Source organism: Carassius gibelio, chromosome B13, assembly GCF_023724105.1.
Source record: "Carassius gibelio isolate Cgi1373 ecotype wild population from Czech Republic chromosome B13, carGib1.2-hapl.c, whole genome shotgun sequence".
Lineage (NCBI taxonomy): Eukaryota > Metazoa > Chordata > Actinopteri > Cypriniformes > Cyprinidae > Carassius > Carassius gibelio.
Genome location: NC_068408.1, coordinates 633,063 through 659,586, shown reverse-complemented (window position 1 = coordinate 659,586; position 26,524 = coordinate 633,063). Strand labels below are relative to the sequence as shown.

General features: G+C 34.5%; 1 protein-coding gene across 1 annotated transcript; it reads left to right on the top strand.

Moving 5' to 3' along the window:
* The first annotated feature begins 1,189 nt into the window (after positions 1 to 1,189).
* Positions 1,190 to 25,074, top strand: LOC127970333 (golgin subfamily A member 7B-like). Its single transcript, XM_052572845.1, has 5 exons — positions 1,190 to 1,393; positions 10,891 to 11,016; positions 11,789 to 11,941; positions 15,871 to 15,972; positions 19,784 to 25,074. Exons 1-5 carry the CDS (start codon positions 1,382 to 1,384, stop codon positions 19,862 to 19,864), a joined length of 474 nt encoding a protein of 157 aa, XP_052428805.1. The 5' UTR covers positions 1,190 to 1,381; the 3' UTR covers positions 19,865 to 25,074.
* Positions 25,075 to 26,524: the final 1,450 nt, after the last annotated feature.

The following is a 26,524-nucleotide window of genomic DNA, read 5'->3' as shown; positions in this document are numbered from 1 at the left end:
TGAGCCACCGCAATGATCGCCAGAGAAAGATATTTTTGTAACAAACAGAAGCCGGGAAATGACAGCACAACATAAACCTGTCAGAATTTAATTTCAGATGGAATATTAAGTGTTTATTTTCCCAAGATAAAATGTACTTTGATTTTTTTTCATACTTGGATTAACATCAGTCCATCCAATATAATATGCACACCACCGCCTGCATCTAAATATGTACAGTCCTCCATCCACATGTGCTGTAACATTGTGAATACACACGTCACCTTTATCATATACTGCACCACCCTTTAGAGCCTTATTTAATAAAGATCTTAGTGTTTGAGAGCTTAACAGAAAGAATGAATGAATGGATCTGTTCAGCCTTGGGGGATTCTGCATTTTCTTCCAGAAGGTACAGTTGAAGCTGAAACTCACCATGGAAAACATGAATATTGAATCTTGAGTGTCAAGCAAAGTCACATTTTTAAATATGTTATCATAGATTTTGGTTATGTTCTTGCAAGATTCTGTAGATGTTATGAACAAAATTTGTTCAGTGGACTTAACATTTTCAAAAAAAAAAAAAAAATATATATATATATATATATATATATATATATATATATTTCCCTTAATGTTTTCTCTAACATTTACATAACCAATATTTTTTTAAACATACAAATTTGACATTTTTAACATTGAAAGAAGATTAATATGAAATGTTTTAATTCAGAAATAACTTAAAAGTTTGAAAGGAAAGTTGAAACCTGTCTGAAGTAAAGTTTTAATAAGTAAAGTCCATTTACCATTTAAAGGGAATGCTTTCAAAACATTATTTGAATATATATAAATTTTTGTTAGCTGGATACTGTAAATGTATAAATCTCATCTATACTGTAAAAAATGTAAACCTTCAGGAGCTCTTTCTACCTAATTTTCCTCATAAATAGGATTTTTTTTTTCACTTGAATAGAACTAGTTAAATTACATTCAACATGGGTTACACAACTTATTTTTATTTTTATTTTTATTTATTATTATTATTATTATTATTATTATTATTATTATTATTACTACAGTGTAGTCACTATAAAGGTCTCCACATCTAAAGAAAAGGGAGAGCCTTTTTTTATTATAGAAGTTTCTTTTAACCCCAGCGTTTCTGTGGTAATATACTCCTCTGGTGGTCCTGCTCCCTCTCTTTCTCAAGAGTATCTACGAAGATCCAACGCATTTACAGACATGAAGTGAAGCACAGCTGTACTTTCTGTACCAGTCACTCCTCCTCCATCAGTAGGACGCTGCTCCACCCTCTCCAGCGCGTTCATCTCTCCGTCCGTTACTGTCCCACGAGTGGAGAGGATTTCAGCACCGGGACAGATCCACCACCGTCTCAGGCAACATGGCGACTGAGGTAAGAACATTAACGCTTTCATCTGAGCTTCGTGCGAGATGTAGAGACAGCGGAGAGCGTGGCCGTTTCATTCGCGTGGTTTGAATGAAGTTGTTTTTGACACCTGCTGTGGGGTGGAATCACGATGTTTCTGTAAACGATTTAGATGAGACTCGTTCAAAGAAGTCAGTTAAGAAATGGAGACGATGTTTCCTTTAAAGACTGATTTCATCGATGTGATACGGAGTTTTCCAATGAAGCCAGCCCAAAGTGAAAAAATCTATATTTTGTTTTCAAAAAAGAGGATCGACAGAAGAAAGTGTGAATGATACAGACAGACTGATGTGTAATTCAGCACCCTGGACAGAGACACAAATATACAGACTCAATAAGGGACCAACAGATGCTGAAGTAGAAGAATTTATTACGCGGCTCTTTGGAATACTTGATTCTGATTGGTCAGCTGCGCCATTCATATATTTTCGATTACTGACCGTGGTAACAGTATAACTAACAGTTGATGGGGGAAACCTGTGCTTCCTGTGCTCCTGTTTCTCCAAGTAATCTATTAAAAATATATATGTTTTTCAGTTGATTTATTTATTTTATTATTTATCTATTTCAGTTTATAATTTGTAAACAGCTGTGTAAAAATGGGACATCAAAATAAACTCGGATATGTTAATTTTGCAGTAATGACTTGCTGTTAAGTCTATTACGCCTTGCATATAAACCATAATACAACAACCAGTGTCTTCTTACACTATTAGCAATTGAGCAATTTTAATGGTCATAGTCTTTAGATTATCTGGAGTGAGATTTGTTTCACTGATATATTTTGTGTTGGTGATTGGAGATATTCTGACAAATCCTTCATTATCGATACTATTTTAAGATCCCTCTCTGACTTCTATTGTTGATACCTGCATAATACCCTGACAACCATGTGCAATACTCTAGCATCTTCATAAATGTAAAGTTTTTTTTGTTTTCTTTCATCCTTGTTGACATCATATGTATCATTATTCATAATTAAACCAAGAATGCAAGCATGGATGGGCATATTTAATATGCATAAGCATCCACATCTCTTTTCTCTAAAGGCAAATCTTCCAAATACCATTTATTTTCTCTATTTAGGAATAATGTCTGTATGGTTGCCCTTTATCCTTAATGCATCATCAACTCCTATCCAAACAGCATAATAAATGGTTTATATTTAGGCATCTGTATAGATTGCATGCACTTTCTGTTTACTCAGCCATCTTGTTTACAGATTTATTCAAAAGGTAGCAAGACAAATCCCTCCAGTGAGAATACACAATGAGATTCCACGGTTTGTAATGTATTCAGGGAAACAATTGTATCCCTCAGCAACCTAGATTTTACTTTTACTAGGATATTGAAACTGATTGTTGACTCTCACCTAGCCAACATTTGCCGGGCAAAAAAAAAAAAAAATGTTTTTGCTGTCAAAAGAAGAGTTGTCATGCACTTGCTCTGGGCATCTTGTGGTCTTTTTGTCCTACATCTGGTTAGTTTTTATTAAAAAATATTGTAATGAGTCATGGGAATGTTCCAGGAACGCTCCGAGAGTCTTTCTTTCGCTTCACTTGTCAATTTAGCATTTGGTGCCATAAACTCTGAGGCTTCTTTAGATGGCTCTCTAGCTTTTTCTTTGACATGCACCTCAAATTAACTGCAGTTAATCCTTAAAATAACTACTGCTGGAAATAAATCAGGTTGTTTTATGTTCCGGGGCTACTGTGACAACTGATGTGTGATGTGTTTCTGATTTTATGCAGAGCTGCTGCCTTAGACAGTCCTTGGAGGTTTGCTTGCTATTTATCAGTCTAGATGAGAGTCCAAAGTCAACAGTGTTTTACACATGTGAAGGGGCACATAGCATGGCTATTATAGACCTCCACATTGATTTGTTGTGTTTTAAGGGCCTGGTAGCTACACTTAAGTTATGTGCAAACTGTATTTTCTACATCCATACCCTAACCCTACACCTAAACATACCACTCACACAAAACCTTCTGCTTTCTACTGGTTTGTTGTTGTTGTGTTTTTTTTATTTTTTATTTTTTATTTTTTTGCTTTTTGCTTTTTGAATGTAGACTAACCATAAACCTACCTGAAGGAATATATCTCACATCTATGTGATTCACGGATTAAAAATGTAAAATTGACAGTATAACAGCTGAGCCCAAGTAGCCCCTCAATGACTAAATTCCAAAACATCACTTTAGAACTAGTAACGAAGGAATGTTGAGTTGCTTCATTGAAAGCTTATTGTATTACTGTATTAAAAGCTTGCTGTATTATTGTAGAGTATATGAGAGAGAGATGAACTGGGCGAGTGTGATTACCTGCATCTGATACAGCATTCATTCATTCATTCATTCTCGTATTCACAATAAATGTTAGTTTGGATATCTGCTGAGGAAAGCACTATCTTTGTTGTAACGTTAATATACTTTCATCTGTCAATGGTGATTTTGTTGCTTAGAGGATTAGTTCAGTGCATCAAGCTGTTATTGAAACTGAAAATAATTTCTGTTTGTAGCGTTTTATAACTTTTCACTATAAAAGTCTTTACTTTTTCTGACTGACGTTTCTCAATACTAAACACTATTATTAAAAACTATTATTTATATTAAATTATTTACTGAATAATAAATGATAAAATTTACAACATAAACAAAAACAACTATCAAAAAAGTTGCTAGGTAATTCAGTCAAAAGTACAAAAGCAGCACTCTGATATGAGATGTTGCCAAAACTACCATCTCTGGAACAAATGATAGATTAATAAAACCAAAGTGAACCATTAGATTTACCCATAACAAATTATATCATTTGTGTAACCATTACAGAGACATTTGAGCCAGTAAATTCTAGAGTATATGTCTTATCAGCCAATCAGCAGCAAACATTGCTTAAAATGGTTTTAAGTCAGTTATTTCTATCTTTTACTGTAGTTTGTCAGTAGTATGTATCAGTTTACATTTTTAAACATAATTTTTGCCATTAATTGTAATAATCCAGTGTGACTTTTGTTTGCACAAAGAGTCTGACAACAGCCAGAGCTCTACACAGAGATCTGATCTCATCATCATCATCATCATCATCATCATCCAGTCTGTCAGAGATTACATGAAGAAACAGAACAAACTGAGACAGACTCAATCCAGAAGAACAATGTGCCAGTGCACCTAGGACAAACGCTTTTTTTAAAACATAGTTTGGTCAAGTCAATAGAAGTGAATTAATATTCTATTTATGGCATTATTTTTGACACCATCCTCACTTTACAGCATTTTTAATCCAGTGCCTAAAACTTTGCACAGTACTGTATGTAGCTTTGCAGGTTTATTGAAGCATTTTGGAGACATTGCCACAGTTCTTCTGGATTTGGTCTGTCTCAGTTTGTTCTGTTTCTTCATGTTATTCCAGACATTATTACAAAATGTTGGCAAAAATAATGTTTTGAAATGTAAACTGATATTCCCTACTGACACACTACAGCAAAAGATAGAAATAACTGACTTAAAACTTGTTGGTGAAAATACTAGTGGCCTAGTATTATTTGCTAGACTAAACATATTTACTTATACATACTTTTTGCACTTTTGTAATATCAGAATTTTTGTGAATTTTTTTTCATTCTCAGAAAAAAAAGAAGAAAAAAAAATGATATATGGAAATGATAATTTCATAATGGCAAAGGACGATTTAATTAAGATTCAGCAAATGTCTTGTACTGTTTTATCCCTTACAGTTAAGTAAATCAGAACACAGTCATCTCCTTTTGCATACTTGCACCCTGTGCTAAATCTAATCAATTGTATACAACACAAATGGTTTTTGATTTGTGTTACTTGTTAAATGTGATCTCCAGAATATCTTGAGTTCATTAGAAGCGACTAAAAATGACAAAACAAGATTGTAAAACATTTTAATAATGCAGTCATTCTGCTCGTACTGAACTGAAACACATTTACAAATATAAGACAGGCTGAATGTTTTGTGAAAAGATATTTGCATCTAGAAAGAAGGGAGTGAGAGAGGGTGGACAAGCGAAGCAATGAACTAGCAAGACAGAGAGCAGTTCTACTGTGTAACAGCCCTCTTAAAGTGTCACAGTTAAAGCAACCTGTAATTTGTTTCATGTGACCCCAAGGCCATGTGCACTCAGTATCTTTGCTAGCGGTTAGAGAACGAAAAGCTGCCCTTTCAAGAGCTGCTTCCTCTTCTAAAGCCATAGCATCCATGCACTGTTTACTCTCAATGAATCTTACATATCTGCTGAACTGTTCTGAAGTTCTCCTTCTGTTCAGTCTCTAGTTGGTGGCAGATGTTAAGCACATGTGAGGTCAGTTACAAGTTAACAATCTAAATGTAACCAGCACATGCAATGATGGCTTTTCATAATGGTGCTTAGAATAGAATCAAGAATACTTGACATAAATTGAGTCCATTCCAGATTATGGATTGGTTTCGGATACAGATACTTAATTTGAAAGGTTTTTCTTCTGTACTTGTGCTAAAAGTTTATACTGCTTATTTTAATATTTCCTATCTAATGCAATGAGATTCAGATATTTTTAAATGTGACCAAGCGTCCAAATACTTTTCTGTACTTAATGCTAAATACAAATTCAAAGCAATTCCTATGAGTTTATTTTTGCCTGAGCTGCACTGAACTGTTCAGCTGATTTTCTGTGAAAATCTATTTGGTATGACAATCATTTACTTATAAACAAGCTTCAAAAGGCAGCCGCATTCTATTTAAAAGCAAGTGAGTATCTTGGGGGACTGGAAGTCGATTTATAATCTCCTGGTATTTAATTAACATGGATAACAAAATGTGTTCAAGATCAGCAGTTTTAGATTATAAAGGCATCTGGGCACACGATGGTATCAAATGCTTGTTGATCTGTTTGTGGGTAAAGTAAAAAATACAATAAATAACCTTAAACAACTAACTGAGTAAAAAAGTTAAGTAGAACTAATTAATTTAAAGTAAAAACTAAAAATAGAATTTATTTTCAGTAGAATTTTTACCAGCATTAATTTAGTGAATATATTCATATATTTAGCAAAACATAGCATTTATGAAAAAAATTTAAAATAAAAAAAATACACACATATATATATATATATTATCAACATTATTAATGTTATTAATTTTATTCAGCCATACAAAAAAATATTTACTTTTTTTTTTTTTCACAATGCTAAAATGTATAATGGTCCTGCATTATATTTAAACCAAGTTTCAAAAGCATTAGCAGTTTTATTGTATTTTATTTTTATTATTGTATTTTATTTTTTTTGTAGCTAGTTGTGAGGAGTTCAGTGAGATTGGGCAGCTGGTCTGTGCATCAGTGAGTACTAACATGATATGATTGATATATATTATATTTCATTTGAATGGTTTTAGTCTCTTTTATGTGCTGCTTAAATCTGAGCTCATACGCTGGCTGACTTACTTTTTCTCTGTGTAATAAGTCCAAAATATTGCTAAACACCCGGCCCTCCAGGGCAGAAAAGAGGTTTTTTGCTCTCTCAGTCAATTGGACTCATTCACTTATAACATGTAGGTCTATAAACCACCATTAAACTGAAGCGAGTCTATCATTTGCTTCCTCTACAGTGTCTCTCAAGGGTTTGAGAGCGCATCAGCATTGCTCTTTTTCTTTGGGAAGAAACCCAAGAGCTGTAAATGTTCTGTTTCTGTCACATCTGTTTAAAATCATCTTCCCCATTCACAAGGGAAGGAAGAGGAAATGCCTGTGAAGTTTTGAATGTACACATATTTCTTCCTAATATGCCTCTGCAGATCTGCTCAGCTACTTCTGAAAAACAGCTTAATATTGGCAGCATCTAGAATCAACCTCTGACCTCTCAGATGTTCCTGCTGGACAGAACATTTCATTAAAATTCATAACCTTTTCCTCAACTGATGAATTTTAATTGGCCGTGACCACCTCGCTGCTGAGAGTTGGGATGGCCGATGATGCTAATAGTCCCACTTCAAGAATATCACTGTACCCTCATTCACCTTTCAGACTTACTCACCAATTACAGCCATGCTGACTTTGACAGTTAAGGATTTATGGAAATGTGATGGTTTCTCTTTTTATAGTCATAGCCTAAGCCCACTAACCACCTACAATCATTTACTGACCGTCTAAAGCAATGCAAATTGGACTCAGAAATGGCAAGAGCTTAAAGAAATTGTCACTTCCAATTGCATTGGCTGATAAAACTTTATTGATGTACACACAAAAAATGGTGTACAAACTGTTTTTTACTCTGAAATTGTTAGTAACTTTTACAGTTGATTAAAATACACACTGAATTAATAACTGAAAGACTGAAATTGTATTTTCTTGTGTATTGTACTTCAGTAATCTTTGTTTGATTTACAACTTATTTTTTACAGTGTATACAAAGTTATACAACTTTGAGAAGCATGACAATATACTGTAGATGGAAATAAAGTTGCATCAAAGTGTTATGTATGTACTAGATATCGACAATCAAAATATATTCCACTTTTGCTATATAATACTGTATGTTCCACTTACAGTTTAGTTTTTATCTGTGAAGTAATTAAATAAATTATAAAATAATAAATAATATAAAACAGTTTAAAGGGATAGTTCAGCATTTAATTAATATATCAATACAAAAAAAAAAAAAAAAGAAAGAAAGAAAGAAACACCTCCCAAACTGTATGGCTAACTTTCTTCTTTGGATCACATTATATATTTTGAAAAAAAAGAAAAAGAAAAAGTCTAAATATATAGACTATTAAGAAACTTAATTTTCTGTAAAGTTGCTTTGCAATGATTTGTACTGTAAAAAGCACTAAGCAAATAAACTTGAATTGAAATGGAATTGAATATATATGGGTCTAACATTGTCTGAACAATGTTCTTTAAAGGAATAGTTAAATCACAGTAATAAAAGCATCACAGTAATCCTTGAGTAATCTACATGACTCCAGTCCTTCAATTAATGTCTTAGGAAGTGAAAAACTGTGTCCTTAATAAATCTATTATTAAGACATTTTAATTTTAAACAATTACTTCTGGACAAAATATGAGTCTATAATTCATAATATTGAATTACACCCATTCACTACATAGGATCCAAATGTAAGCAGATGGTTTCATGTTAAATTTCTTAAAATCTTTTCCCTTGAAGAAACATACTACCTTCTTGGATGGCCTGAAGGAGAGTCGGTTTTCAGCAAAATTTCATTTTTGGTTGAACTACTCCTTCAATTTTTCTTCTGTTTGTGCTCTGCAGAATAAAGAAAGTCATACAGGTTTGGAACAACACGCATAACTTGCAGATAACAGTTAAGATGACCTCCCATGTGTGAATAATTTATATCTTCTGGGAGAAATCCAACCGTGGACAGTCATGTGGCCAGATAAGCCACTTACTTGTGGTCATGTTAACAGCTGCTGTGGGATTTCAGACAGCAGAACAATATAATGAGCGTCCTCAACTTGAGTCTCTGAGCAATGCCTACGTGGAGGAGTGCAGGGACAATTAGGCTCGTCTCATTTGGCATTAACTAAAAGGCTTTGTGTGTAGCGGCAACAGTAAAGACTAATTTTCATTAACGTCCATCCTTATGAAGATTTGGTTGCTAATTCTTAATTTCTTTGTATTTGGTCCAGCGCCTGATGGTGTGAAGTCATAATGACAACATGTAGTTGAATTCTTCAAATCTTGCTCAGGAGTGGCTCTTTTTGTTGTGCCTCATTTAACTATCAACTTTTGTCAGAGATGTTTCTCCTAAAACACTACATTGCCTGACTTTGATTGCCAACTTTGAGCACAGTTTGAAAAAAAAAAATGTGTAGCTCTCTAAAGCGTTCTATGTCTTTTTAACACCATTGGCCCAGTGAAATTACTGTTATTTGAAACTAAAACCATAAACACTTTTGTTAACTGGAATTAAACACAAAAAAATGACTTATTTACTTTAAGCTGGGTGTCAATGCAACTGTCATGGGTTGCTGGGGAAAGGAGTTTTTTAATAACTCCACTTAGGAAAATCAGGAGAACACAACCACTTAAACAACTTTAGACAGGACAAAAAAACTGTGGAAAGACAGGGCTATAAATATTCAACCAAACAAGGGACTAACAAGTAAATTAACAAGACACAGGTGAACAAAATGACATAATCAGGAAACTAAGTCACTGGGGAACAGGCCAGCTGAAAACACAATGAAAACTAGAACACAAACCAATAACATAACATAACCTGTCTTGAGCGTGAGTAAATGGGGCAATTTTCCTTTTTGGGTGAACTATCCCTTTAATCTCATTACTTTAGGAGAAACAATGGCGGCATTAAAAATATTTTATTTGTGATTTTAATTTTTTCTTTCATCTACATACCATAAAGTCAAATTTCACACCTTTAAAGAACCATTAAACCTTTATCATTCTTTCTGTATGTTTCAACACTGGCCTTGCAAAGCAACGTTACTATGTTAACAATAGAGAGAATTAACAATAGACTTATTTTTGGCATCAAAGCTTTCAACAATTACACTAATGAGACCGCAGCCGAGGCCAATTCATTTTTGCTGCAAATAATGCTGTGAGCCTTGTCTTATGTCTTGATCTATTAAAATATGGATTTGTTTACAAGGGGGAAACAAGGTCTCAAAAGAATGAAACGGATGCAGTGTGTCAAGTGATATTCTCAGACAGAAAACTGCAGTCTGTTCTTAATTCATGCAGTTATTATTTGAAAATGAAATTTATGAAACATACTTTTGCCGGCAGCCGCTGTAGACAGACCGAGTGCTGGAATATGTCTGTCTGATTGTCAATTCGAGAATCAGGAGAAATAGGACACAGCAAATGGTCAGTAGAACTGGATTTCTGTCTTGGATCTATCAGGTTTCATTCTCTCTCTTGGCTGCCTGCGTCTATTTCATGATGTTTCCAGAGCTGGTGAAGATGGTTTTACACATAAAGTCTTAAAACAACTCATTGAGTGTTTCTTTTCCTTCTTTTGATTGATGCTCTGTCTTCTTTCTGGCCTGGGTTTTATAAACATGCATACATATTCCTCCATATTTTAAAATATTATTGCTTCAAAGACCCCTTTCCATTTTTCGTTTTGATAGAGTCTTGATGTAGAGCCAGTCTCTATGATTGTATATCATAGCTTTTCTGTGTGTCTTGGAAGAGATAGAAAACATAAATCATTAAATTAATTGACACAATGTCCTAATTTCAGGACCCTCTCAATTTTAAGTGTCACATCACAAATTCTTATCCACAGGTACAATGATTTAACTGTGCAAGTAATAATTTACATGATTTTTTTTTTTCAAAGTGATATACACAAAGTGCTAGTCATATGACTGGCCTAGTGACTGTGCCAATTTAAAAAAAGGTTCAGAAGTGTGCTGATGAGTGTCCCCATTTAAGATATTCCTAATGTATTTTGTGTCTTTTTGTAGTTTCACAACCTTCAGGAGCTGCGTCACAGTGCATCTCTGGCCACCAAGGTCTTCATTCAGAGAGACTACAGTGACGGCACAATCTGCAAATTCCAGACCAAGTTCCCTGCAGAGCTGGACAGCAGGGTGAGTTTCATTTATTCAATCGCGCATCCCACGATACATTGTTTTCTTCTTCAACTTTGGATTGCCTCAATCTTAAAGGAATAGTTTGCTAGCTATTTGCTCCCTTCAGGCCGTCCAATATGTGGATAAGTTTGTTTCTTCATTTGAAAAAACTTAACACCACATCACTTGCTCACAAAGAGATCTCCTCTAGTGAATGGGTGCCGTCAGAATGAGTTCAAACATCTGATAAAAACATCACAATAATCCACAAGTAATCCATATGACTCCAGTCCGTCAATTAACATCCTTTGTAGTCAAAAACTGTTCTTGTGAGAAACAAATCCATCAATGCATTTTGACTTCAATCCATCACTTCTATCTAAAATACCGTAATCCTTATATAGTCCATAATCAATAATAACACTTCCTCCAATGAACATTTCCCCCCTTTGCACTCCACACAGATCAAAATATACTGACATATATTTGTTTAGAACAGTTTTGGATGGTTTTGGCAAGTAAACAAGGCTTGGTCTGTGCAGATTTTGCTCCTGATTCAAACCAGACAACTTTCCATTGTGGTAAGCAGTATTACGGACAGAGAACCAAGCAATGGTTTGAAGTTTTATCATTTTAATGATGTATTTGTTTCTTGGAAAATGCAGCTTTTTGCTTCACAAGACGTTAATTGATAGCCTGGAGTTGTGCAAGTTATTTGTGGATTGTACTGATGGCACCCATTCACTGCAGAGGATCCACTGAATGAGTTTAACCAAACTGTTGTGCGCAGATCGAGAGGAGCCTGTTCGAAGAAACGGTGAAGACGCTGAACTGCTGTTATGCAGAGGCTGAAAAGATTGGGGGTCAGTCCTACCTGGAAGGCTGCCTGGCTTGTGCTACGGCCTACATCGTCTTCCTGTGCATGGAGACACGCTATGAAAAGGTATCAAGATAAAGTCTCCTGTTTCATTTGCAATGCGCTTAACATTCATCAAGAAGCCAGTTCTGAGATGTAAGATTGAGAACAGCTCCAACCCATGGATGCCTTTGAAGATCAAAGATGAGCATTCAGGCCTGATGACCCAAGGATTCACACAGAACCAAAACATTAGAAATTTGGAACATTTTAATGTGCCGGCCCATTTGAATCTGACCACACACGTTCACAGCGGCAGATGGAAATCACTTTCTGTGAATAGCAGAAAAAAAAGTTGAGATGAAGTTTGATATGTGTAGATAAGCCCTACTTAGACAATAATTTTTCGTGTGGGGAGCACCTCTGACCAAATCATAACACGGCATTCAGTGCTGTGATATGCTTCCAAAGGCCAGCAAATAACTCCATACAGGTGTGCTTCACCTGCACTAAGATAGAGCGGACGTAAAGTTAAAAGTCTTTCTCTCGCACTATATTCATCTTCATGCTTTAACATGTTTGAAAAGTGACGTCGTTCATGTCTGAACTCCGAGGTCACATCAGGCTTTTCCAGAGAGTTATTGTAAACTCCAGACTGTAAAAATGCCCACCTTAAAAGCAAACTCTGATAAACTGCACCCACCCATGATGAGCACTTTTGTTTGCTGCTCCAGCTGACAGGAGGCCACACATGAGTGGACATGGATGAGTTCTCTCATGCCCTGGGCTAGCATGATAAGCATCTCCCTCATCAAAGACGAGTGATTACACACAAGTCAGTGCAGTGGAGACAAAGATTTAGAGCGTGCTGCAGTGTGTCACATGTCAGGGCTTGAGACTGTAAATCACAAAATGACCTTTCGTTCTGTCGAGCAGCAGCAGTTCTCAACCTGTGGTACAGGTACATGAGTTGTACATTTTACAGACTACATATCACATTTTAAATGTAAAATTTGAATAAATCAATAAAAAATCTATATATTATGATTATAATAATAAAAAAATGAGCAGTCATTATTTCAAACATATGTACAGTAATAACAAGCCAGTTTTTAAGTTGCCTTGCCTCCAGTGATTTATTTGACATTCCTTTCTTTACTAGGCATTTTAAAAAATTCAAAAGACATAATGATTTCATGCCATCTGCAATGCTTTATAGGAATAGACCAATAGACCATTGAGCTCTTTTGGCTTCTCCAAAAGCATAAATCATTGCTTAACAACTTCAGATCTCATTGTACGTCTCCTTTTGAATAGTTATGTCACTAAAAATCAGTTTCTTAATGGAGAAAATGAGATGAGATTTTTATTTTTCTGGAATCTGACTGTTGTGCTCTGTTGACAACTTTTACCTTACCTGTGCTAACGTACCATTTAATAATATATATATAAAAATATATATATATATATATATATATATATATATATATATATATATATATATATATATATATATATATATATATATATATATGTACTTACTTGTGAAAATGTACTTACCACCACGTCAGGGTCTGAGCAGGCGTACGCACTTTTCCTTGTGGCAAAGTCGGAGTACTGCAGCTATTTGAACATCTAAGCTGCAATAATAATAAAAATGGTGTACGTGCAAGCACCAAATTCATCATAAACATCAAAGATGCAGTATAAGACATTAATTGTGCAGTGTGGTCAGATTTTTTATCAAGTTTTCGCTAGATTAAACTGACTTTTTTAGCCTAATGTTGAAAGTTCTTTACTCGCTTTCTGTAAACAGTTTATTCCATGTTGTTTTGCTTTTTACAAGAGAATTTGTGAAGTCTTGATTTACTACTAATGCATAAAAAATGCTTAAACACATTTCCAACTGTTTTGTCTGTGTAGCCTAGGCTATAAGAATACAGTGTAATAATGGTTTTAATATATTCTATTCAATAACAGTTAACTGTTTTTATTTATAACATCTGCTACTTTGCTTCTGTGAAAATTAATAGAGCCATCATCCTTAAACTTTGTTTTTGTCATTAACATTGGTTATATTTGTAAAATACACTATATATTTTTGTGTCAGTACATTATTGGCACATTTAAGTGTAAATATTAAGAAATGGCAAATGACATGCAGGCCAAAATCGTATGATAATTATTTTTATTATTCAAATTTTTCTTTCAATAATGTTTTTTTAAAGTTTTGCAAGAATTCCGTGATACTAAACTATTTATGTTGTCATAGTAAGTGATTTTAAAAGTAGGATGGCTCACTTTTCATAAGATGACTGAAAATTGTACTTGAATTCGTAGTTTATTCTTACCTTTGGAAACCTAATTGTTTTATAATTACTACTACTACTATTATTTTGTTTTATAATTACTACTACTACTATTATTATTATTTCTGTTGTTTCTAAAAGTAGTAATTTTGATAATAGTCAGTAGGAAAAGTATAACCACACACGCATTGTTTGTCCACAGAATAATTACACATTATTAAATAGGGGGCGTTTACAAATCCGAGATCTGACACCAGTCAGCTGCGCACAATTTCAAGATAATTTGCGATTTATAAATTTCACTTCTGGAAGAGAGGTGTATGCATTTGTTTTTTTTTGCGTTCATTTTTCTGAATCGCACTTACGCACTTTTGAGAAATGATCTTAGGGCAAATTTAGGACGGTTTATACACAAAATTTTATAAATGAGGCCCCAGCTCTGTTGCTGACAATAATCACTGTACTGAAAATCCTGTTTAAATCTGTAAATAAACAGGTGGTTTTCGGATTTACATTTTCATTACAATCATTTTTCAATTTATGATGTTAAAAAAAAAGTAAGCATGGCAATAGCAATAGCAATGTCAGTGTCGTGAGTTAAAATCCAAAGGAATGCATGAGCCAATACAGCATTTGCCTTAAATGCAATGCAATTGACTTTGCATTAAAGAGTCTGCTGAATGAATCAATGTAAATGTAATTGCATTAAAGTCAGTAAAGCTAAAGCTAAAGGCCAAACACTAAGATATTTATGTAAATTTTTCAGTTCAACTTTCCAATCAATATATTAAGCTTATATATAAGTTGTAATGAAGAGGCATTTCCACTGGTGGTCTCTGGCTTTTGGAGCTCACTGCATATTTACATGAAATTTTTATCATGATAAATGAATGTACGTTTTTGGATAAAAGTGTGCTTGTACACTTTGTTCTGGAAAAACATATTTCATTCTGGGTTGCGCCAAGTAGCATATTAACAGCATGTGTTGGATTTACTCCTGTGAGTCATTGCTCATCCTGAAGTTTGTTCATGGCCACTGAACCCAGAACAGATCAGTTTTTCTTCCCTTATTACTAACATCTAGTCCCTTTTCACGGCCGGTTCTGTAGAGTGGAAAGCAAAGGGAAGCGAAGTGATGCACAGTTTCACCCCACTGGGGTAGAGAAACACAGACAGCCTTTGCAATGCTCACTTGAAAAGTCAAACAAATAAACTTGAGTAATCTAAAAAAATAAACGACTGTTATACAGCTTTGATGTTTTCACAAATGCCTTTGGCAATATACAATGTATTAATATGCGCAGTTATTTAACTTTATAATACTACAGACTTGTATTGTTTTTAGATAAGCTATGTTATAGTTGCTGTTTTTATAATAATGAAAATATTACTTATTCATTCTAATGATAAAAAAAAAAAAAAATGCTACTTTTAATGCTAAAATGTTGCAAAAATCCTATGGTAAGTTCCCTTACTCTAAATGGTTAAAAACTGTTATACTGTTTTATTTTACATCTTTTGTTGTCAAATTAGTACTATGATGGTATTTTGTGTTTGTTTGTATGACAGTGTCTATTTATTAGCATTCACCTAATAAATATTCATTAGTATAATGTGGCTTTTTTTTATTCCTATATGCATTAATAACATAATGCATAATAACCTTTCGCTTTCCTCCTCACTATGTCTCTTCTGTGACCCCCACAGATCCTGAAAAAGATCAGCATGTATATTCAGGAGCAGAATGAGAAGATCTATGCACCCAGAGGTTTGCTCCTCACAGACCCCATCGAGAGAGGCATGAGAGTGGTATCCTTAGCAAACACTCAAGATGTGTTTTTTTTTAAGTGTTGCACCACCTTGAAAGAGCTATGTACAATCTATACATTTTGATTAATTATGTTATTTGCTTGCTAAAAAAAAAAAAAAAAAAAAAAACACTTTTAGCTTTCACTTTAGGGTAAAAAACTTTCCAATGGCCATGGTTTCCTCTCACTTCTGATATTATAAAAAAAAAGGTATATAATTGGCTTGGCAAAGTATGATACAAGTCAGTAATGTTGTGATTGTGTGTCTGCTGTTCTTTCCAAAATAAGAAGTCACACTTTCATAAGAGTCACAATCTGCAAAGAATATCACTTCACCTTCAGCCGTTCAGCTGAGGTGACACTTCGATATGTTGATATAAAGCAGAATAGAAAATCAGCCTTATTTGTAGGCATTTCTTTCCATTTTCCAGCTCTGTGGTTGTAGCTAGGAAACTGTGTGAGACCAAAAAGCACCTGAGGCCAGACCTGGAAACACTTTGTCTGTGTGATTAAAGAATAACTGGAAAAGGAATGTTTGTCAAGACGATTAAAAGACTCTTGCAGGTTAAAGACACTTGAACTGTTTGACAGCTGGAGTTCAAAGTCATTAATATTCAAAGCCAGACTGAACATCCATCAATGGGATTTTAGAGGAGAAAATAAAATATCAAAAAGGGAACGATCTAGTTTTGTTGCATCAACACACCATTTGCTTCCAGTGCACATTTAACCCAAATTTTGTCATTAATCAAAGTAGTCCTGATTAAACATTATTAAAAATTCAAAGTTTGTAACCATAACTCAAATATCTACATTGCTTGAACTTATTTTTTAAGTGTTAATAGCTCAAAATAATTAAGTACAATCTCAGAATTAAAGGTACAAAAGATGTCACAGTGGTGGTACCTTTTCAAAAGGTTCACCTATGTGCATAAAGGGTCCGTATTGGTATCTTAAAGTAACGGTAGAAAACTGTACCTTTTAAAAGATGCAGAGAGTTTACAAAATTGAGGGAATCCCCATGAGGGATAAATATCTACTTATTTGTATTTTTTATTCTTTTATTATGTGTTTTATGTTCTGTCGCTGTCATTCTGTTGTACTGCGGAGCTTCTGTCACGAAAACAAATTCCTCGTATGTGTAAACATACCTGGCAATAAAGCTCATTCTGATTCTGATTCTGATTCTGATTCTGATGAGCCATGCTAAAAAAAATGATTTGCACCAAAGTTTGGGCCGGTAAGATTATTTTAATTTAATTTATTTATTTTCTTAATTAATAGTTCAGTTCAGCAAAGATGCATTCTGAAAAAAAAGTGTCAGCATTCCATCAAAGATATGAAACCCACACAACCATTTTTGACATTCTTAACATGCATAAAATCTGCATATTGGAATGATTCCTGAAGGATCATGTGACACTGTACTGTGTTAACTTATATTATATTATATTATATTATATTATATTATATTATATTATATTATATTATATTATATATATAACTTATATATTAAGAATAAAACTAAATTATTAGACTAAATTTTACAAGAAAATATTGTTTAAGATTTCCTGCCAAAAACAAATTGAGTCAAGTGCTTTTTTTTACTAGTAAGCTTCTAAAAAAAAATCAAAAAATTCATCTTTGCCATCAATTACAGTTTAAACCATATACAAATAGAAAGCAATTATTTTGAATTGTAATGATATTTCTCTGAATTATTTTTGTTACTGAATTTTGATCAAATAAATGCAGCTTTGAGTTTTCCAACAAATTATAACCAAATCAGGTCCACATATAACAGTTTGTTAGGCAGTGTGTAAGCATTTTGGTTATGTTTCTCATGTTAAAAATCCAACAGGCATCTGCAGAAGTTTAAAATGTTGCCGTTTGTTGGGTCAGCGTGAACAACACTAATTGTTTCTAAGCAACTCTTCTAATGAGATGTTGCTGCATTGCTTCTGTCAAGTCTTTTGATGCCTGGCTGAATGCTTGTCACTTCGCAGAAATCAGGCTCCATGCACTGCATGCACCCCAATTGTCTGCTAGTTGCCTTGGCAACCTCTTTCCTTTTTGATTATTATTTTGGTTTCCTTTTTTTCACAATATATATTAAATTGTCATACGTAATGAAATTTCAGCATCTTTCAAGTAACTTTTGTGCATTCCTTTTGCCTCAAAGTCTATTATATGTCCACAGTCTTCAGGTATGGCAGTAAATGCACTCCCAAAAGATCCTCCAGGAACATATTATTCTTTGGATCCCATAATTTTGGGTGATTCCCTTTGGGAAATCTATCCAGTGAACCATCAAGCTAGCTTGGCAATCCCGTTCCTCCCTCTTCCCGCTGACTGCAGGCCCGGCTGGCTTTGGCAACCCGTTGTCAGCTCACAGTCCTGTGCAATCCAACCAGCTGTCACCTTAGGAGCAATGGGCAACAATAGCTGCCATTCAGTTCCTACCACACTGACCACCAGTAACTCATCACAGAACTTTGGTTTAGCTCATAGGAAAGACATTTTCAACTTAAATTAAATCAATCAGTTGATGGGTTAAATTCCTTTATTGCTATGCTACCACGTTTGCAAAATATTGCATATTCTCATCATCTGATTAGGTCGAAGTTTTTTTGTTAGGAGGGAATGCCTTTAACAGCTGTCCAACTCTCATCTAGAACCTTTTTAGGGTCCAACTTTGGGTTTTGTGGCTTTTAGAGCATGTCTATGAATGTTAAGGCCTCCTAAATGTTATGTATACTTTACAAAACAAATATTTATTGAACTTACACCACTATTAAATAGTTTGCCATCAGTATGATTTTTTATGTCTTTGACAGAAGCCACTTGTGCTCAACAAGGCTCAATTTATTTTATCAAAAATACAGTAGAAACTGTAATATTTTGAAATATTGCTACAATTTAAAATACCTCTTTTCTGTTTGAATATGTTTTAAAATGTAATTTATTAATGTGATCCATGGCTGAATTTTCAGCATCATTACTTTAGTCTTCAGTGTCACATGATCCTTCAGAAATTATTCTAAAATGCTGATTTGGTGCTCAACATATTATTATTATTATTATTATTTATATTTTATTATTATTATTATTATTATTTTTATTATTAATGTTGAAAACAGTTGCTGCTTAATATTTTTGTGGATACCATTATTATTATTTTTTTCTTCTGATGAATAGAGAGGTCGAAAGAACATAGTTTATTTGAAATGTAAATAATTTGTCTTTATTGTCACATTTTTACAATTATCAATTTAATGCAAACTTGCTAAATAAAAGTATTTATTTATCTATTTAGAAAAAATAAAAAATTTAAAATCGTACTAACCTCAAACTTTATTTTAATCTCTTTGGGATAAAAGACCAACGATATTACTTAATACTAATATTGCATATATTTGTTTATAAAATCAAAATGATTCTAAATTATATATAATCAATTTTGATTCATATAATTAAAATACCATTACAATTTTATGAAGCAAACAGTATGGGTGCAAGCAAGACTACTTAATTTATTGGTTTGATTGCATGAACTAATAAAATGTGTAACTTGAATGCAATATGTTGCTTTGAATTAAATCATCTTCCAAATGCATAAATGCAAATATGATGCCGCCTGAAACTGGTTTATAAACTCTTTGATATATGCACCCAAATTTCCTGATTAAAAAGGCATGACATGACATTCCAAGAAACAGTGCTCATTAAATAACTGTATGGGGTCCTTACATTTTTCATTAACTGTTATATTTCAACATCTCAGCATTTAACCCTTGACTATGTATTTCCAGATTGAAATCTCCATCTTTGAAGACAGTGGCTCCACCAGCTCCAGCTCCACTGGTTCTCCGTCCAGTGGCACGGCTCAATGACTGGAGGAGCAGCACCAGGGGTATGGGTACAGGGGGGCCAGTACGCTCCCCAAAATCCGCATGTTGAAACATGAGAGCACCAGATTTTAAAGAAAGAGAGTGAGAGAGAGAGGAAGTACAGATACTGCTCACTCACTCACTTCTTCCAAACAACAAGTGCAAAGCCAGGAGCTTTGATTCACAAACACACCTCCCTTTCTCCATCTCTTTTGATTTTGAGCCTCCTCTGCATTCCATTAGTGACAGACACATTTTGATCAGACGCCCTCAATACTGAAATAAAGAGGCCTAGCAGACAGGTACAATGGATAGAGTGCTTCCAACAGATTTCTAACGGTGTGTTAGCTCTGGAAAATCCAGATTAAGATGGTTTTGAAACATATTACTTTAATATTTTTTGTTAAAGGTGCAGTATGCAATATTGACAGCCATTAGCTACTGCAAATGGGTTGACATGGGTTCAAAATCAAAATACTGGAGGGAGTTGTTTTTCCTGTCCCTCCTTCTTAGACTTTACGCTCACAAGGTTTGCCAGATTGAGGGCACACAATATGAACGATCGCAACTAACAACGAAAAGTGATGAGCCTGACACTGTAAAGCCCCTGTCACACTGCACACTGGACCTGGAAAATTGCCGAAACATTGCCGGGTCGCCTTCTTTGTGAAAGCAAACATGTCCCAGGATTGATTCCGGGATTGATCCCGGGTTGAGGACCTAGTAACATTGCCGGGATCAGTCCCGGAACGAGCACTGTGTGAACAAAAGCCAGAACTAATGCCGTAAATGGTGTGTCATAGTGATGACATACATTATCGTGCAACTTTTTTACCGGGTGTTTGGAAGGCAGATCAAGGTTTGCAACAAAGAAAAAATATGTGCAAACTTAAATGAAGAAGAGATCAGGTATTTCCTCACTATCCTGGCTGAAGCTGAGATCGTTCGCCAGCTTAAGTGAAAATTAACGTGCCTATCGCTTTCGACTCGTATATTACACGTCACATCCTGTTGTCACGTGTCTTTACGAAACCTTTACAGGTTGTGTGTGAACGCACGCACATATTCCGGGTAATCACTGGTAGTGTGAAAGGAGCAAATTCTAGCGACCAATTGCCGGAACACATTCTACATCTGGTCATAGAGCTTTGAAGATGGATGCTGCGGGTTTTTAGGTAGGATTGATGTGAATGCAATCCATGACCCAGATCTTTTGCAATATGCTGTTTTTAACCAACTGGCAACCCGAGGTCACAAAATCCCCCCCAAAAAAATTAATCACAAAACCAAAAAAAAAAAAAAAAAAAATTCTTAAACAGAATGCACATTTGACAAGTTTAACTGGCTCGTAGCATTGTTTTTTAGAGAAAAAAGTATCTGCAAATATATATATATTATTATTATTATTATTATTAGAGTCAAACAAATTATACAGCACCTTAAATATTTTTAATAAAAAATGTATATATCCTTCTTTGCTGGATTTTAGTTAAAGTTTTAATAGTTTGGTTGTGTTTTGTTCTTTTCAAATATATCTCTATTTTTATATTTCTATTTTTTTATTTTTACAGGACAGTTAATTTTTTGTTTAATTTTTCTTTAATACATCAAATTAAACTTAATGAAATGAGAAATGTTGCCTTGGAAACAGGCTGAAATAAAATGTTATATATATATATATATATATATATATATATATTCCACTTAACATTTATTTTATTTCAAGTAATTTACCACTTTATTAACAGATTACGCTTTATACAAAACAGATAGTTTTAAAGCAGCTTCATAGTAATGAACAGGAAAATAATTGAATCAATGCAAACTTCAAATTTAAGATAAATTCTAATTCTGCCAGGGTTGATTCAGATCTATACAATAACTGTAAGGTCTGTTAATTATGAAAGCAACTCAGTTCAGTTACTGTATAAGCAGCTCCACAGAAGTCAGTAGTGTCATTGTTGAGCTCAAGTCAGTTTAATGTTGTTTTAGTTCAATAAATATGTTGATGATTCAGAATTTTTCATTTTTGAGACATTTGATTAAAAAGATGGCAATTAGCTGGTTTACCAGCTATCACATTCCAAAAAACACCTTAAGATGAATGACCAGTTTATAGCTGTTTGTTGCCGGTCTAAGATGGTTCCAAAACACAGCAACCAGCTTAAGCTGGAGTTTCCAGCAGGGCTTTGGTGCTTATTTAGTTTGGACAGGGACTGAGCTCTCACTATTCATCCCCATGATGTTCCGCAGGGGCCAAATTCAGCAGGGCCTCAGTTCACTGGCAGGCTTGACCCTTTGCAGCGCTCTAGGCTCATGTTCCTTCTGTTAGTTCCACCACATACCTGTGCCTCAGAGGTTCAGTGTTCGGTGTCATGGACAATAAACTCAGACCAGGAAAGGATCTTGTCTTCTCGTGGAGGATAATCGCAAATGGCATTTATTTATTTATTTATTACGTAATTATTTTTTACCCAATAAACTCTACCTCTGGTTTGTGCTTGTGCATAGAGTCAATGGAGCCAGTGTAGACAGGAGCAGGTCCAACATGTAAATGTACCTTTGATAAAGTTTATTTAGACTGATGTGGTTCAGAGAAGATTGACTCACCAGCTGTTCGGAATGAGCTGCGAGATTTTTCATTGCTCTTGTTGGTTACATGTTAAGCGTTTTTGCTAGACTCTCAGACATAATTCATGCAATAATGCATACTTATTATTTTCTTAAAATAAATAATGACCCTTTTCATAGTCTGCTATCACTCACTTCTAATTTGCTATATTTTAAAATGTAATTTATTCCTGTGTAGGTAAAGCAGAATTTTTAGCAGTCATTACTTCAGTAATATCTTCAGTGTCACAAGTCTTTCACTTTTGATCAATTTAATACATACTGTAGTTGCTGTAAAACATACATTTCTTTCTCAATCAATCAATAAACAATATCTTACTGACCCCAAACTGTACAGTATGAGAGGCCAAAAACAACCATGATCGGGGCAACTGAGAGTGTCTGTTGCATTCATGTTCACTTTTCTATTCAAACATTTATTTGTTTGTTGAAGTGCATTCTTCTTCCTGTTTCCCCACCACCATGTTTTGGCATAATTTATCTGTTTATATTTTCCATTCGATCATATTTTCTGACCTATAAAATTAAATGGGCTGTTTTTAGTTTGTTTTTGTTTTGCTGCTGTGCCTTTAAGACATGCAAACACACTTTAGCATGTCAAACGAGCTACAACAATTTGCTGCAAGCTTGTGGGTTTGCTGTCTAATATACTGTAGCTTTTAACTGCCCCATCCTTTAGTGACAGCTTCTTCGTAAAATCTATAACATAAACAATTAGAGCACAATTGGACTGAAATTATTGGGGACATTGTTAAAAAAAAAAAACAGCCGAATAACTGCCATTGAGATAAACAACCTCCTTGAGCCATCCTACTTCATCCATCATTCCTCACTGTGACTGGGGAGACAACTTTCTCAATGCTGAATGAGCATCGTTGTCATTTCAAAGTGAGTTGTAATATGTTGATGAAAGTGTCATAATGGTTTTTTTTTTTCAGTGCTTTTTCAGTAAAACCACTTTTAAAGGTAAATTTGATTCTTTATGATACAGCCCCTTTAAGTCTCTGTTCATCGTCATTCGTTTCCCCATTTTATTTACAGTTCCCTACTTGTCCAAACTTACTGTAAGCCACCTATGAGCTTCTCAGCTCAGTTTTGACAGTCACTCATTCGATCTGTAGTATGGTAGCGTTCATAGATCTCCTGTGCTGCTGCCTTCATGTTTCACTGCTGTGGCGATACCCACCTTGGCGCTGATCCATCAGGATTTTGGACTTCTGTAAATTGTGCATGACTTGCACTAATAATGCATGAGTGTCTATTTGTCTACACGTGGACTTCAGTCTTTAGTGAGTGAATGTCTGTAGTTGTCCTGTTACAATGATGCTGTTGGGAGTTGGGAAGGTGATTATGAAGAAATGTGTTTTTTAAGTCATCCTGAACCTTTTCAAAACTCTTTTGCTTTGTGTCATGCGATATATTTTTGAGAACAGTTTACAGTGGGACCTAATTTTATCCTTTGAGAACTGTATGGATAATGAAAAAGATTAGCTTTTTTAGATTAGAGTTGGTTTAGGTTTCCAGCATTTATTTATTTATTTATTTTTGCAAGCAGTGATAAATAGCACACAGTAACATTAGGAACATGTTTTAAGAAAGTATATTTTGATTTCGAGTTCATGTTGATTGTTTGTTGGGCTGGAAAGTGACAGGCTGTTCAGGAAAGATTTTATAAGTAAATCTGCCAAACCTCTCTCACCCACAGCCATATGGTTTGACAAAACGGACTTCAAATCTGAAATATTTCTTGGTTTGGTTTGACTGACTGATTTGAACGCTAATGATGGAGTATGTGGGGCCCTTCAACATGTACAATATTTAGTCTGAAAGGGCCCCGGGCTGATCCATACAAATCAGTAAAACATGACATAAAAATGTGAGTTACATTAAAAAGACATATTTTACCATTTGTTTATATGGACAAGCCTGCTATTTTAAGACAGCTCATATATAATGCATATAAAGTGTCAGACAGACATCATTCCTTGAGTTTTCCACAATACTTACTTTTCATTTACATCAACAAATATTGGACGTGTATGACTGAATAGGTAAGATGGAAAATCCTACATGTCTCCTATAGGAGAAACATTACATGTGTTTTAAAAAGTACTTTAATATGGCAAAATGTAAATACTAGTTTTGTATGATAGATTATATTGTTTTGGTCCAATAGTATAGGAAAAAACACAGTATGATTTTTTTAAAAGTTAAATGCTCATGTCTTCCTAATGTAGAATCATAACTTTCCATGAACTGTTTATTATTTCTGTTAGGAATATTATAAAATCTCTGGCTCACTGCGGCGCCAGAGACAAATGTGTTTTATTATCTGTACTAATATACCTTGAAATGGAGAATATATAGAAAAGCAGCAAATATTTGGTTTGCTGTTTATTACTGTTATGTTGTATTCAAATAATGTATCGAAAAAAAAAAGAGTTTTATACCATTTATATAAAAATATATATTTATCCCTAAAATGTCTGGATGTCAGCAGGTTTCTGAAAAGAGCTATTGTCTTCTGCCTTTATCCAGAATGCCAACAAAAAAAATAAAAAGTTTTGTTGTTCCTCTGGAAACGGAGATCAGCCGAGTTTTTTCCCCTTCACATACACAGACAGCGCTAAAATGAAAACAGACTGATTTCTGGGCATGTATGAGCGTTGGTTCACAAACACGGCAGGTTCATCATTGTGCTCAATCTCAACAGACTAATTCAAAGTCCAGCTCACACAATCTCCAAAAAGTCATTCTCTCCCATAAGACATAAAGCAGCATTACTGGCTAGCGAAGAAGTCGTATATTCTTATTTGAGGGGAAATGGTAGTGCCCTTGATGTGACAGATGAGTATTCTGCGCCAGAGACGGGGGATTAGAGTTATGACTTTGGCAACCGCACGCTGCGTTTGGTTCTGCAGTTTTATGGGGCATTTGCATTGGGTCTGTTCTTCCTCCAGGATATTAGTGCAGAGGAACAGATTCACCTGCTGATAAACCAAGCTTTGTGATTTTGAAATGGCAACAATGAATAAAAATGATTTGCTCCACGAGGATTATTTGGAAAAATGCTACAAAAGAAATCCCTCAGTAAATGATTTGTTCCTTACAGAACAATTTTAAGATTGCTGTAGTGTAGTGTGTAAGTAGGAAATATCAGTTTACGTTTCCAAACATTCATTTTTGCCAATAATTGTAATAATCCAGTGAGATTTTTGATTTTTTTGGAGTCTGACAGCAGCCAGTGCACCACACAGAGATCTGATCTCATCATTATCATCCTTTATCATCCAGTCTGTCAGAGATTACATGAAGAAACGGAATAAACTAAGACAGAATCAATCCAGAAGAATTTAAACACTTTACCTTTAAAAACACAAATGTTCATCAAACATCAATGAATTGGGAATTGGGTGAATTCGTTATTGCTGTAACATCTCCAGGGAAAAGCAGATAGCATAGTCATTTAAAGAAACATTACTTTAAACCCTGGAGTCATATTGTTTGGGACATCATAAAAGAAAACAAAATAAGCAGCTATAATGAATTCAAGACCTAAGCGCAATGTGAACAAGAGTTTTTCCATGAGTGTATTTACTTATATTCCCCACAGCGGTAAACACGCAGGTCAGGGTCAGCAGATGAGAGACTTACTGTTGATTTCCCATTTAAAAAGCAAACGTCATCCTCTTTGTCAACCGAGGGGAAAATTTAAATCAACCCAGCGTTAGAACACTGGCCAGCTTGGCATTCTGAACATTTCAAAACAAAGAGGAATGAAACAGAAGGACTATAGCAGGCAGAGCCTGAAAGACTTATTGTTGTCTGAGAAGCAGACGTCATCATATATGCTAAATAGATTAAATTTAGTTATACATTCTTGTAAAGTCACTTTAAATAAAGTGACAATCAGTTTGAAACTTCCAGGAAACGTTGCTTTTAAATGATTTTTCTGACTGGAACAGAGATGGATAAGCCAGTGAAGTGCACTGCAGTTTGTTGTTGTTGTTGTTTTCCAATATAAATGATAAA